At 38.6% G+C, this 14,549-nt stretch overlaps 1 protein-coding gene across 1 annotated transcript; it reads right to left on the reverse strand.

Annotated features, from left to right (window-relative positions):
* Window positions 1–587: 587 nt before the first annotated feature.
* rps10 (ribosomal protein S10) lies at window positions 588–4,730 on the reverse strand. The gene is made up of 6 exons (XM_061041109.1): window positions 4,599–4,730; window positions 3,974–4,123; window positions 2,549–2,723; window positions 1,622–1,699; window positions 988–1,043; window positions 588–674 (listed from the first exon to the last, which is right to left on the reverse strand). The coding sequence occupies exons 2-6, from the start codon at window positions 4,121–4,123 to the stop codon at window positions 633–635; spliced, it is 501 nt and encodes a 166-aa protein (XP_060897092.1). The 5' UTR covers window positions 4,599–4,730; the 3' UTR covers window positions 588–632.
* Between the last annotated feature and the right edge of the window lie 9,819 nt (window positions 4,731–14,549).

Below are 14,549 nucleotides of genomic sequence, written 5' to 3' on the forward strand. Positions count from 1 at the left end.
AAACAAGATCGAAGTGAAAGACTCTCTCTCTAATCTAAACGTTTATGTTGTGAAGGAACATCAGGATTCACATACTGATGTTTCTAAATGTCTAAATACAGACCCAGTTATGATCTTCGTTCTTCAAAAACTTAGATCCCTTTGAAGGAGCAATATGCAACTCTGACCCCCAGCATTTAAAAGGGATACTGCAAGTGTCTTCGTTTAGTGACAAGCGCCCCCTGCTGGATCAAACTGTAAACTACTTTAGACAGCCTAACGCTCTAATAAGACAGTATATTTTGAATGAGGACAGACATTTACAGTTTAAATATGAACTTTCTCCCCCAGGTTCTAACTTTGAATAAAGCAATGACAGCCTTAGGGGGTTACTTTGGTCAAAACCAACACAGACCATTCAGGACGGGACTCTAAACTTAGGACATACTGGTTGCTGCGTTGTGGTCAGAGAAGCCATCACTGCAACACATCAGGTTTCTTTAATGTCTGATGATATAGTAAGCTCTTTTAAGATTTAATTCAGTATATAAGTTACATATTGATCCTTTATAAATTCCTCATGATTAAAAACAATGCTGAGACAGATGTTTGTATTTTGATTTTCTTTATTGTACAGAAATAGCGAGTGAACGTTACTGAGGCTGCTGTCCTCTGCCACGTCCGAAGCCTCCCCTCTGCAACAAGGAAAAGTTTTGTGTCAACACATCAGTCAACCTGAAGAATTAGAATTTAAATCGCTGCACAATAGAAGGCTACATTCAGCTTTCCATGATGAACCCCCCATTGTGAAACAACACACGCTTGCTTGTGCAGAGACTGTTGTATAATTGCTGCAGAAAACATTCCTCATTTGCCAAAACAGATAAGATAAATGATTCAAGACCTGAAGCATGCTCTCATCTTGAACACAAACTTAAATACCCACGCTGAAAGATTAAAGAAATCTAGACCGTCCTAGAGTGAAAACATGGTGGAAGCTGTACTTACGAACTGGAACTCTGTGGCAGCTCCAGCACCGGCCTCTGCTTTCTTGTCAGCACCAGCTAATAGAAAAATTAAATATATTACTGAGTCATCTAACAGCATACACATCTTCAGATGAAATACATCAGCAGGCAGAAATTAGCTGAATAAAAGTCATGTTTCCTGTTGACACTTCTCTCACCATAAAATCTTCTAACGTAAACACTTTTCTTATCAACCCATCTCTGAAAATTCTGTTTAATAAACATTTCAGTTTCAAGACTTGTTCATCAACATCCTGTCACAGTACACTCTTCTGCATCATGACTACAGGGACTGCAGCGATTTCTCAATTCCTATCTATTTCAAGTATTGATTCAAAAGCTAAATGTCATTTAACATCAAATTTCTCTCTTAAGTTTAGTATTTGTACAAATTTGCTGCTTTTGTTTAACAGAGATTTTGGACTGTTGGATAAACAAACAAGCCTTTTCTTTTGGATCTTAAAATTTGATATTTGATAGACGACACCATCCTCAGGTCATAGTAATAAAATGTGAGTAAAGATGTGGCTAAGATGGCTTACATGACATGCATCATCAACTCAGTTCACCAGATGTTATTAAAGTGGAGTCAGTATCATTTAAAGTGTACTTACGGGGTGCAGCAGATCGCCTGTATGCATCTCTGTCGGCCTCCCCGCGGTTGAGGCGGGCGGGTCTCTCTCCCTCCATTCCTGCAGAAATAAAACAGGAAACTTCAGCTCAGTGCACTTTGGTTACAGGTCAATTAATCAGAGAATGTAGGTTCAGTATTAATGCCACAGGATTCATAAATACACACAAGCTCTGCAGCAAGAGGCCTTCATACATTTTAAAAATCTGGCCTTGGGGACTTTTCTTTATGTAAACCTCCTCACTGTAATTTTTTTGTAAAATAAATAGTATTCATCTCTCATTGACATTAGCAATGGTCAGATCAATCTCGTTGATTTCCTTTTTTGTTCCACATTTTCTGCTGATCCACTCAGATGCTTTCATTCAGATAGCCCCTTCATAGTTGTAAGACATGAGCTGTTCTTCATAAAGTGTCAGATCCTGCAGTATTTCAGCCTTAAATCTACTTTCAACAGACTTCAGGCCAAGAAGCGGTTTACTGACACATCTGCTAAATGCCATAAAAGGTCATTGTATCTCAGTAGAACCTGATATCTAATGTGAAATCTTGTTTAATTTCCACTAACCAACATGTGATATTTTGAGTTATTCTTTAACATTCATAAAACTATTTATTCGGGGGTCATTTCAAGCCAATGCTACAAACAATGAGCCTCACAGAATGATCTGATAACAGCGAGCCATGGCGGCAGCTTTGTGACGCCATGATGATAATGGCTCAGGAATGTTTCCACTCAGCACCCTTTAAAAAAAAACACGTCAGGCTCTACATATTGTGAGTCCTTAATTTGATCTTTTTGTTCAAAACTACAAACGGGTATAAAATAGTGTGTTCAACAATACAGTGTACCAAACCTTAAAAAGAAAGTTCAGCTTAAACATCACCAAGCGTAAATCGATGAACTCACCCTTGGGCCTGGGCCTTGCGGTCTCAGGGCGGGTCTGGCGGCGCAGGGTGGCGGGCACGATCTCAGGGGGAAGGTGGAGGAAGTCTCTCAGGTACTGAATGCCCTCATTGGTGAGGTACCAGTAAAAATGACGCCAGGCAAATTGCTCCTTGACATACCCACAGGACTTCAAGGACTGGCGGAAAAAACACAAAACGCATCATGTTAGTTTTCCGAATGACGGGTAACGGCCACAACGGAGAGCTACCATCTCCTCTATTACAAGATAACTACTGCATACAATGGTCCTGAATGTTTGCAGACACAAACAGAAAATATTTCATTTCTACCCATCTCATCAAGCCTTGAGCTGAAGAAGCCCCAGTGAGATCAGTTCAATTACCCCAACCAAGAACACAATTGTTTCTTCTACAGATTCATACAAGTTCAATCAAATACCCACAGACCTTTATTAGACCACTTAAAATTGAATTTAAGGCCAAAGTCAGGAAGAATCTGATGAACATGCGTATGGAATTAAAACCCTAAAATAGGTGTTAAGATTTAAATTAATCACATAAATTTAGCACTGTGTATTCAAAGTACCGGCCGCATAACTCGGCCCAAAACTTGATCACATTTATAACAACTTAGCTTTTATTAAACTGATGTTAAGACGTGCTTGGTACTAAGCTGTATTCCTACTTTTATTCTTATTTGTGTAAATATTCCACTTACATTCCTATTCTAGTTTATCAATATTTGATTTGTCTATAACTACATTTCTACTGCTGTATTGTGTTTAGAGCAACTACAACGATCGAATTTCCCTCTGGCATTAATAAAGCACTTCTGAATCTTTAATAGGAGAGCTGTGCTGGTGTGCTCGCACAGCTAGTCGGGCCACCAGCATCAAGACGAGCATAAACCAGGAACAGAAAATGAAGACCTCTACAGACGAAATCCAAGACCATTCAAACCCATTCCTAGACTTTAGAGGCCAAAAGTTAAACATCTTTATGACTGACCCTTGCACTTACAGGGCCACACACAGTGAAACGACTAATTACGAGGAAGAGGTGAACTCATCTTAGGATGTACGAGAAGCCTCCAAGACAAATCTACCAATATTCACATGGAAGTACATGGTGCAGTTTTTTTAGTCTCTCTGCAGGTTTATTGATAAAAGCCTGGATTCTTAATATATATGTTGACGAACACTACTTGTTTATTTCAGAAAAGGAAATCCCCCTGCTCCTGTATTGATCTTTAAAAAAAAAAGTCCCTTATAATCAGATGTCTTTACCTCGATCTAGAGGAAACACTTGACTACGTTTGAGCAACTTAAGCTGTTAAAAAAGGACCAGTTTTCACAGGTTGGTTCAGACTGTTATCCCACATGGATGGTACTTCACACATCAGCGGTCCACCTTCCAGTTTCCTCACCTGCATCGCTTTCATCACATGAAGGTTGGGCACATTCTTGTCGGCAAGCTCGGGATGCTTGGCCAGGTGGACATCTTTCTTGGCCACCATGACTCCCTCCTTGAAGAGGAGCTCATAGATAGCAATGCGATTCTTCTTGGGCATCAGCATCTGGTGTTGTGAGGTGACACGAGATGAAACCATTAAAACACACGGACGTCACTTGTATCTTCAACCTGAGCTTCCACTGTGGCAGCATGCTATCTGGTTAGCCTGTTAGCACTCATGCTCGTTTCTATTCTAAAACACAGCTCGAGATTGCATTCAAATGACCGACTTATTTACCCTTTAGACTAGGTTTGTTTTACACAGTTCATACAAGTTATCACACGTTTCAACATGTAAATATTGTCAAGAAAGGCCCGCGTGAATGGGACACAAAAATGGCAGTCGCAGGCGAACACCAGAGCCGGGGAAACATCTCCACTTCTAAGCGTAATATCCACGATAGTAACACGTTTAGGGACAAAATACGTTCATGTAATTCTGTCTGACATTAACAACAATCGATAATCTGATATCATCGTTTTATCGGACATGAGATGCTGAAGATATATTTAGATTACAACGCCGGGTATGTCTTTACCTTTCCACTTGAGTAGGGACCGGAGCCGGAAGGAACGACTGTCGTGGAGCAGGAAGGTTTATTCCCTCCGCCCGGGGCCTGCCGGAGAGGTGTCGCCCTCTGCTGGAGGGGAGGGGAACTGTTTCACGATAAACAGGTTGTTTTTTTTTCTTCCCCCCCACCTCCTTGAAATCAAAGTCTGGCTGTTACAATTATGACAACGGTACAAAACACATTAGACTAAGCATGACTAGAACAAGACACATGACAAAAACAAAAAAAAAAAGAAAAGAAAGGAAAACACAGAGGAACAATCAGAGGTCTAATCTGCAATCAAAATTTGTAACCTACATTTTTTTTTTTTTATAAAGCTTGTTTTGTTTTAATATATTTAAGTGTTTTTTTTAAGTTTGTAAATGTATTCATGCAAATATAAAAACGTGGTTTGACTTTGATAAATCTATATTTGTGAATATTCTATTTGGCCAAAAATAATTTCTGTATTATACATGTTCCCATTTTTTTTTTATCCTCCATTCAAATACCTATTTTTATAAAGTTTTTTTCAGACATACAATTTTAAAGTTCAGTTCATTCCCCAGTGACCATTTATTTCTTCCTTCTTGTTTAAGCAGCTGTGTTTGTTCAAACCTTTTTATGGCATGTTGATGGGGTTAATGATCTAAAATCAGATTAGATGATTTTCACAGAGCAAACAGAATATGTGGCAGGGACTTACCATAGCATGTTGAATTAAAAAAGACGATGAGAATAAGGGGATGTAAATAACAATTTTTGTTGTAATGTAATGATCTAATCATTGTTTTTTTCTTGTATTGAAGGATTGTTCAGTCCACAAAATGTAGAAAATTGTGAAAAACGTTTATCACAAATGTACAGGTGAGCAGCAGCCTTTCAGCCTTGAGCCTTTAAATCTAAATGATTTATTGACATTTAATTGATTGTCAACGATCCATTACAGACTGAAAGAATGAAAAAAAGAAAAAGAAAGTAAAAGTAATGCATAATGAAAAGAGCTATATAGTTTATAAAGACTTTTATGAGACAAGGTCAAAGTAATGGATGTTAATGTCGGCGCTTATGATTATCAGACCTCCCTGAAGTCCCAAAAAGTAAACGTTAATTTATCTGCTGCAAACAAATGACTAAAGATTATCATTTACATTCTACGGTGCACACAGATAATTACATTGTGTGCACAAGATATGAAATAGTTTCCACAATATTTGTTATATTGTATGTATGCACAAGACAATAACAGAATTATAATTTAAAAAAAAGGGCTCTGTGGTAGTGGCTCCTTTACTTAAAGTTAAAATGTTCCTGTTTTTTAATGTTTTATTTAATTTTTCTGATTTAACTTAACCTTGTTTTGTTGTATAAAGAAATCTGTAATTTGCTTGAAAGCTTTATCAATTGATAAAGTCTGCATCAATAATGTTCTTTTTTCAGGACTGATTCCCGCCGGATGTCTCCTCTTAAAGCTTTTATTTTGAAGGGGTTTTCCGGAATTCTTGATAACCCTTTATGGCTGCCTTGACTCAGACTGACGGACCCTCCCCCATCTGGCGGCTCTCTGGCTCCTTTCAGCGGTACATCCACCGGCGATACAACGGAGGCGGATGAGGACAATGATTACATCTTAAAATATTCAAGGAAGCTGGATTAAATTCTTCTCGGTAAGTAAATCTTGATATTTAAAAATTTCAGCGCACGGTTACGATTGCAATGATGGAGTCTCATAATTCAATTTGCTGAACCGTGACATCTGCTCACGTCAAGTGAACAGGCATTGTGATGCTGTAGCTGGGGATTTATTTTGAATTCATAGCATTTAAAGTTCATGTTAAGTGAAGAAAAGTTTGTTTATTGTTATGACATGTATGTTTCTGACGGGTTTGTGCTGATAATATCTATCTGGAACCAGTCTGCACTCATACTTTATTACACTGGTTTTAAATGAAAATGAGATAGGGTTCCTTAAAATTGAATTTGACACATGGAAACTAAATTCAGCAGCATTTGTAGTAGCCTAGGCCTAGTTTACATGTAGAGCTTGCAGTGTGAATGAGCAGTGTGTGCAGGCTGCAGCAGAGGGCAGGGAGGGATGTGTGTGTGCTGGTTAAAAAATCTTGTCTCTGGGGAAGACTCTTGTTTCCTCCAAACCAGCACATTTCTCTGATTTCTCATTGGAGAGCAGCTGGTGGTGGATCAGGGCCGCTGTGAGGTGCTGACCTCCATCTGATCACACCATACACTGTAAAAATAATGGACGGGACAAGGTCCCCGGTCTAGTGAAGCTTTTCTTTTTAGAGCTCCCCCTGCTGACTGGCTGCAGTATAGGTCATAAACCCCGCCTCCTCAATGATAACAGACGGGATGTGGGTCAAACTGTAAAGCTAAAATACTCGTCACATAATTTTTTTCCAAACCTAAACTCTGTTGTGATCATTAGTTATTATCACCCTACGTTGTGTTCCAGTGCTCATTTTTCGGTGAAGTTTGTTTTAAATAAGTTATTTGAGGTTGAAAAACGGGATTTTACGTCATATTTGATGATGATTGACAGCCGCCGATCTTGCGTAGCTCTGTTTGTGAATAGCAAAAGTTACGTAGTGAAGGAAAGCCGAGACGCCATTGAATTTTTCCGTTCAGTTTTTTCGTCTTTTTTGAGCTGGCAAAATGAGTTGTTCTGCAGTAAACTGTTCTAACCGACCTGTTGGACCTAAGGGATCTTTGCAGTTTTTTCGGTAAGTAAAAAAGTGTGATTTATGTGTCGTTGGTTAAAGTCGTTATCTAGCTAGCTAACACATAAGCAGTCTAAGGTTAGCTGAAATGTTGTAAAGCTAGGTTACTTATTCGGCATGATTTATCTTTTTATTTTATTTTTTAAATGAGCAAACCTAATAACTGACATGCTATGTTTCTTGATATTGTTATATCGTTATTGTGATTGAAATTGTATTTAAAACCAAGAATCGTAATAAAAAACCGCTCATAGATTCATTGACTGTACAGTTATTTTACAGAAAAAATAAATACGTCTGATAAGGTCTCAAAAAAGTATCTCTGGCAAAAACAAAGCCAAATAATTGTAATCTGGCCTGCATCATTACTAATGTGTACATGCACAGCAGACCCAGCTGCAGTCAAAGAGCAGAGAGGAGACCCACACCACTCTGCGTCCAGACTGCAATGAATGCAATAAGCTTTAGTTTTGTATTTATTTGCTTTGATTACATTGTTTAAGTTGAGAAGTACATTTACAATAAAAGTGCGCTATACACTACTTTTGAATTCATTATTGGATTTGGTGTATAACAATGCGATTAATCACAGGAACTCATGCGATTAACGCGATTGAAACTTTTAATCGTTGTCCAGCCCTACTTTTAAGTGATTAGGTCACATATGGCCAAAGCTGCTGTCCAATCCTTACAGTCAAAAAGGTTGGGGACCACTGCATTATAGAAATGGTTACAATGTCTTCAGGGCATCCAATTTTCCAAAATACTACATGCATTTCTGGAATATACTTCTGTCCATATCAAGAATGTATTTGGTGTTTTATATTTAACAGAAAAGGTTACATAATTTGAAAACAACATTTTAATATGATTACAGGTAGAACAAAAAAGCCTGATTTTAAACAAATATTAAAGTGTTAGGTATTCTTTTATTAATCAGAGTGTGAACTAAATGTCATGTTAGCTGGATACATACTTTTGAATTTCCTCTGCAGCACATTTTGAAACATCTTCCACCCTGGAAGGCATTTCCTCCACACTGTCAAGTAAATGATGAACATTACAAAAAAGTGTCTGTTAAGTTGTTGCATTACATAAGGTAATGCCCTTAAAAATCAGGACTTTCTATTAGAAGAGTGCTTAATTATCTGTGGACAAACAAAAACCAAACTTATCCTTAACCTTTAATTACCTTGTCCTTAATTATTCAGTATTTCACACCAAACACACATGTTCATCTCTCATAGAGAAAAACGGGGTCTATTTTTTACCTGGCTCCACATGCGCTTGCATGGACTTCCAAATAGTCCATTGGAAATTCCACCTGACATACTGGACAGGCAGCCTTAATGCAAACACAGTCAAACAGAATGACGAGAAAATGATTTAAGTTCATTTATAACTGATACTGGTTGTATAACAATTTGATCTTTATAGGGTTGGTATTCAATATTTTAGTTTTACTGTATTCAGTGTCATGGTTGTGCTTGTCCCTGGTGTAGATTCTTTCGGAATTGACTCAACCATCATTATATCGGGAACCCTAAAAAAGACATTTGAGTTACACTTAAATCTTAATGTGAAATAATCTGAGATATCCAAAAACTGTCCAAAGTTTGAAATACTTCTCCACGGAGATCATAGTCGTCCCCCGACGATTGCTGTTCTACACAGGACTTTATGTGAACAGCCAAAACTTGCAAAGGCATGCCAGAACCGCATACTGTGCAAGTGGCCTTGGGCATCTTATGGAACTCATGCGCATCTGCTGGAAGAGGGGATAAATCCAATTCATCCTGGAGTGGCACAATATAAATGGTGTTCTTCCCTCCTCCAGTCTGTATTTTAAAAAAAGCTGCATTGTACCCCTCAGCTTCTGGGGGGATAACTGAAAGTCTCCTTTGTCCAGATCCACCTGAAACAAGCCATAAGTGAACGTTAAGAGAATAAGGCAATAAATAAATAATTAGACAGTTCAAAGCTTTTTAAAAAGATTTATATTAACAAGTGCTTTGTAAAGCAGCCAGCCTCCTAATAAACTGCCAATCTTAGGGTACTGGCAGGTCAGGAGTCTTGAAATCTGTTCAAAGCACAATTTGCCACATTATATCAAGGCAGTTCATCTTTCACTGTTCTTTCAAATACTTACATTGTATATTTTCATTTGTCACTGTTAAAAAGGTTAAATACAGCTTTGCTTAATTTACCTCAAAGTGGTCAGCAGACTCAGGCAACGTGACGCTTCGCCGTCCCAAACCGACAAGCAGCAATGTTAGTTCCCTGCTTCCGGATGGTGTCCTGTCTGTATTTTTTTCCATCATGTAGAACTGCAGCGTCACAGTCCTGCCACTGATGTCCTTACATAGAGGTAGAAACCATTTTCTACCCCTAGCCGAGGCTCTTGAAAAAAAGCCTGGGAATGATCTGTGGATTCAAATAAAGTCATATTCATCAGGCCAAATCTTAATTCTAAGGAATAATTCATTTTGATGTTACGTATCACACTAATTGATTTAACATGCTAATACACCTCAATAGTGCATGACATTCAAACTATTTTTAAGGGTGCTCAGGTATACCTAATTTAATCAAAGCAACTCCAGAATGATCATTACTATGAAGAGGAGGCGGTTGCTTTTGTCACATACTCTGGAAGACTAACTATAATCATACCAATCTGCAGTAAAAAAGCAACCATAAAGATCTAAACCTGGAATGCCCTTGAAAGAAACTACACAAATAATTTCTAAAAATATTCAGAACCTGGGCATGTCTTGGTTAACCCCTGATGGCCTTTGGGATGTGGTTGGTATAACTGTTTGTTGTTGTTGCTGAGGGGTCGTTTGATCTCCTGACTGCCCCTCTCTGTCCAGCAAGGAAATCAAAGTCCTTGCCATCTCACGAATGGCGTTTCTCTGTAGGTGTAGGTGGAAGGTTAATGTTCATCTTTTACTTAGCCACAATGATTTAACTCTAACAGGAGATTTTCTACACCCATAAAAGGAAAATCTACATAGGGCACATAAGTTGCCAAGAACACAGAAAATACATTATTTATTGTCTATTTGAAACATAAAAATAGATAAATTATAATATTACCCAGGCAAAGGTAGAATAAGCAGGAAAATGTCCCCCCAACACACAACATACCAGAGCAGCACAACAAGTAGAAACACTTTAAAAAAAGATTTAATTGCACAAAAAAATTGTATCAAAAAGATTGATTATTTGTGAAGTTTGTCACATTTGTTTTTGTGAATAAAAATGTGAGATAATTTAATTGGCAAATATAAATGTTAAATATTATATCGAAATGTTAAAAATACATGTCTTGATTGTAAGTATTTAGGGTCTTAGTTAAATATTTAGACATTTTTTATATAGCCTACCTAAATATTAGACATTTACCACCGGTGGTATGCGTACCATAGTTTGAGAACCACTGCTCTAATCAGTATAGCGAACTCCCCAGCAATAGGGCGGCAAACATTTAGAGCAAAAACAGAGAAAATTTAAGCACAAGCAGCAACTATTTGAGTACAAAGAGAGAAAGAATGAAAACATCTGAATGTAAAATCAATAAGTATTGCTCTCAAAACTTAAAAACCCGTTCTTAAGAAAAAAAAACATGCTCTTGAATAAAGATAGTATATTAATCCCATATCCCTACGGCGGCTGCCGATGACCCCCAGTAGCCCCCTGCCGTAACACATGGCTGTTGCCATTAAAGAGTAACTAAACCCTAAAACCACTTTTTTCAACTATAAACCTCTGTATTTGAGTATTAAGTAGTGTTATGGATCAATCCAAGTCCCAATCTCGACATTTGAGTACAAAGTATTGAAATTTGAAATATTGTGTTAGAAATGTGCATAGTGTCTGCCCTTCCGTTTGAAAAACTCTAACGTCTGTGTAGTACAGTATTACGTAGGAGTGCATCCCCACATCACCAAATCTATAAAAGCCTCGTCACCCGACTCGGCGAACTGTGGGGAGTCAAGTGTATGTGTGTATTTGTGTGTGTGGGGCAAACATTGTATCATGTTGCGGCTGATAAAGGCACAAAGCAGTGAGTGGGCGTGTTTACCGCCCCGCCCCGCCCCCCTCCTTCTCCAAGTTGATACATTGACATTCTAAATGCATTTTTGGAAATTCCAGGGTAGAGCACTACAAGTGAAAATATGGGGTTTAGTAACCTAGGTAACCAAGGCCTAAAAGAATGATTTAAAAAATGCCTTTATATTATGACATCATAGATCAAAGGACTTAATGATGTCATCAGATTCTGTACACAGGTCTTAAAGGCTGAACAGAGAGACATACTGAGACACACAGACGAGACGACAACACGGACTCAGGCAACATCAGCATTGAAAAACAGGTAAGGCAATATTTATCTAATACTGAGAGTAATATTGTCAAACAGTAAAAATGTCAAAACAACGAGTCAACAACATGCCCGAACCAACAACTCAAACAGTACAGAAAGTGCTCAAACAGACTTACCATAACATTGAGAAAATGAAGCGGAAACAAATGTTGAGGCTAAAGGAAATACAGTCTGATAAAGAAGAGCGAGAGAAACGCCGTGCTCTTGATGATTTACATGTGCAGGAGCAGAAACATCAGGCCATAAAAACAGCAGAGTTAAAGAAAGTTTATCACAAAGAGCGACTTGAGGAAAAACTGTACAGAGGAAGGGAGGAACAAAAGTCAAATTTGGAGGATTTGAAAACAGAACGTAGTGAACTTAAGAAAGTTGCAGACACTGGACGGTTTGCCATACTCAATGCCAAAAATGGTAAGAATGATCTGCAGCAGCTGTGCATCCCACCTATTTCCAAAAAGGAACTGCATGCAGGAAAACATATCCTTCCTTCTGGGGTAGAGCGTTCCTCATATTGTGACGCTCTTACCGGAGAAGTCCTGCCGAGATTTGGGAATGAGATAACCCGCTCCATTAAACAGAAGCATGAACAGAACAAGCTGCAATTAACATACAAGGAAAACATTGACCTTCGGCAAAAACCCTGCCCCCCACCCAGTAAGAGTAGAGAAAGACCTGCAGGAAAACATATCCTTCCTTCTGGGGTAGAGCGTTCCTCATATTGTGACGCTCTTACCGGAGAAGTCCTGCCGAGATTTGGGAATGAGATAACCCGCTCCATTAAACAGAAGCATGAACAGAACAAGCTGCAATTAACATACAAGGAAAACATTGACCTTCGGCAAAAACCTTGCCCCCCACCCAGTATGAGTAGAGAAAGACCTGCAGGAAAACATATCCTTCCTTCTGGGGTAGAGCATTCCTCATATTGTGACGCTCTTACCGGAGAAGTCCTGCCGAGATTTGGGATTGAGATAACCTGCTCCATTAAACAGAAGCATGAACAGAACAAGCTGCAATTAACATACAAGGAAAACATTGACCTTCGGCAAAAACCCTGCCCCCCACCCAGTAAGAGTAGAGAAAGACCTGCAGGAAAACATATCCTTCCTTCTGGGGTAGAGCGTTCCTCATATTGTGACGCTCTTACCGGAGAAGTCCTGCCGAGATTTGGGAATGAGATAACCCGCTCCATTAAACAGAAGCATGAACAGAATAAGCTGCAATTAACATACAAGGAAAACATTGACCTTCGGCAAAAACCCTGCCCCCCACCCAGTAAGAGTAGAGAAAGACCTGCAGGAAAACATATCCTTCCTTCTGGGGTAGAGCGTTCCTCATATTGTGACGCTCTTACCGGAGAAGTCCTGCCGAGATTTGGGAATGAGATAACCCGCTCCATTAAACAGAAGCATGAACAGAATAAGCTGCAATTAACATACAAGGAAAACATTGACCTTCGGCAAAAACCCTGCCCCCCACCCAGTATGAGTAGAGAAAGACCTGCAGGAAAACATATCCTTCCTTCTGGGGTAGAGCGTTCCTCATATCGTGACGCTCTTACCGGAGAAGTCCTGCCGAGATTTGGGAATAAGATAACCCGCTCCATCAAACGGAAGCATGAACAGAACAAGCTGTGGTAGCATCATTTTGTATATTCACAATGCCTTATGCCAATGCCTCCACATACACACAGTCAGACATGCACACACACATAGCGCTGTGTTCTCCTGCCGGCTCAGCTGATCCAGCTCACCCCTGTAACACCTCTGTCGCTACCTCTGAAGACCATAAGGCAGGTTCACTTCATCCCCCCATTATGCCTCTGCGACAATCTTATTGAAGGCGAAACGTTCCAGTGCCTTGAAGTGGCAGTCTGAATAGGACTCTGAAAGGCCAATCCTAAACAACATTGTGTGTATGGGTTTTCTCCTGGTGCTCAGGTTTATCCCTCAATACAATTAAACAATTAAAAAAATTAAAAAACAGTTTTCTTGTTTTTTTCCAATGAGTCTTTTTTATGACTTTGATGTCTTGTAAAAAAAATTCTTCCATAAGTAGAAAATGATTCTGATATGGTTGGACTTAGTACAATACATGCACAAGTAATATGAAGTACTTTTACTGTGTACTTTTTGATAAATCCACTGTCAAAGTCCCTTATAAATCACTATAATGACTCTTTTTTATGACTTTGATGTCATATAAAAACAAAATCTTCCATAAGTACATTTAGGTACTTTTACTGTGTACTTTCTGAGATAATACAGCACAATAATGAGCCTGTTATTTTCTCAAACCCTGAGGCCCTTTTCAAAAAACTCTTAATTCATCAAAAATTGTTCTACACATTTATATAGGCCTAACCTTTAACTTCATAAATACATGTCCTTTAACCTATTATTTGCCATCATAACCCACAACATTCCAATGTGTATTAATTATAACGATTTTATGTTTTAACAATAATTAAACTTGTAAATAGACATTAGTTTTACCCTATATGTTCTGTTTAGCTTTTGAGTGTGTGGGTTTGTTTTTACACTTATTTTACCTTGACCCTTATTTTTACCTTGAAAATCAGAAAGCGTTAAACTCATAAACCCGCCTCTTCCTCTCCTTCTTGACGCGTTAAGGAGGTGATTTGCGCCGAGGACTTGACGGACGGAGAGGACTTCGTGTGCACAATTCGACGGAGAGTTATTTTCTCAACAAGTTTGTAGAATATTTTTTTTCAAAGACCAATGTGGAACCAATGATGACAAATTGTCAAGGGTAGGTTTATTCTAAATAATTGATGTTAATGTTCAACAGAGT

This window comes from Labrus mixtus, chromosome 7 (genome assembly GCF_963584025.1).
Source record: "Labrus mixtus chromosome 7, fLabMix1.1, whole genome shotgun sequence".
NCBI classification, from domain to species: Eukaryota; Metazoa; Chordata; class Actinopteri; order Labriformes; family Labridae; genus Labrus; species Labrus mixtus.

Bases quoted from the DNA above. Each gene is read 5' to 3' on its own strand.
- rps10 (XM_061041109.1), bottom strand. From the start codon at position 4,123: ATGCTGATGCCCAAGAAGAATCGCATTGCTATCTATGAGCTCCTCTTC. The intron at 1,044-1,621 runs GTAAGTACACTT...TTTTTCTATTAG, and splicing joins CAGGCGATCTGCTGCACCCC to CTGGTGCTGACAAGAAAGCA. The intron at 675-987 runs GTAAGTACAGCT...TCCTTGTTGCAG, and splicing joins CTGCCACAGAGTTCCAGTTC to AGGGGAGGCTTCGGACGTGG.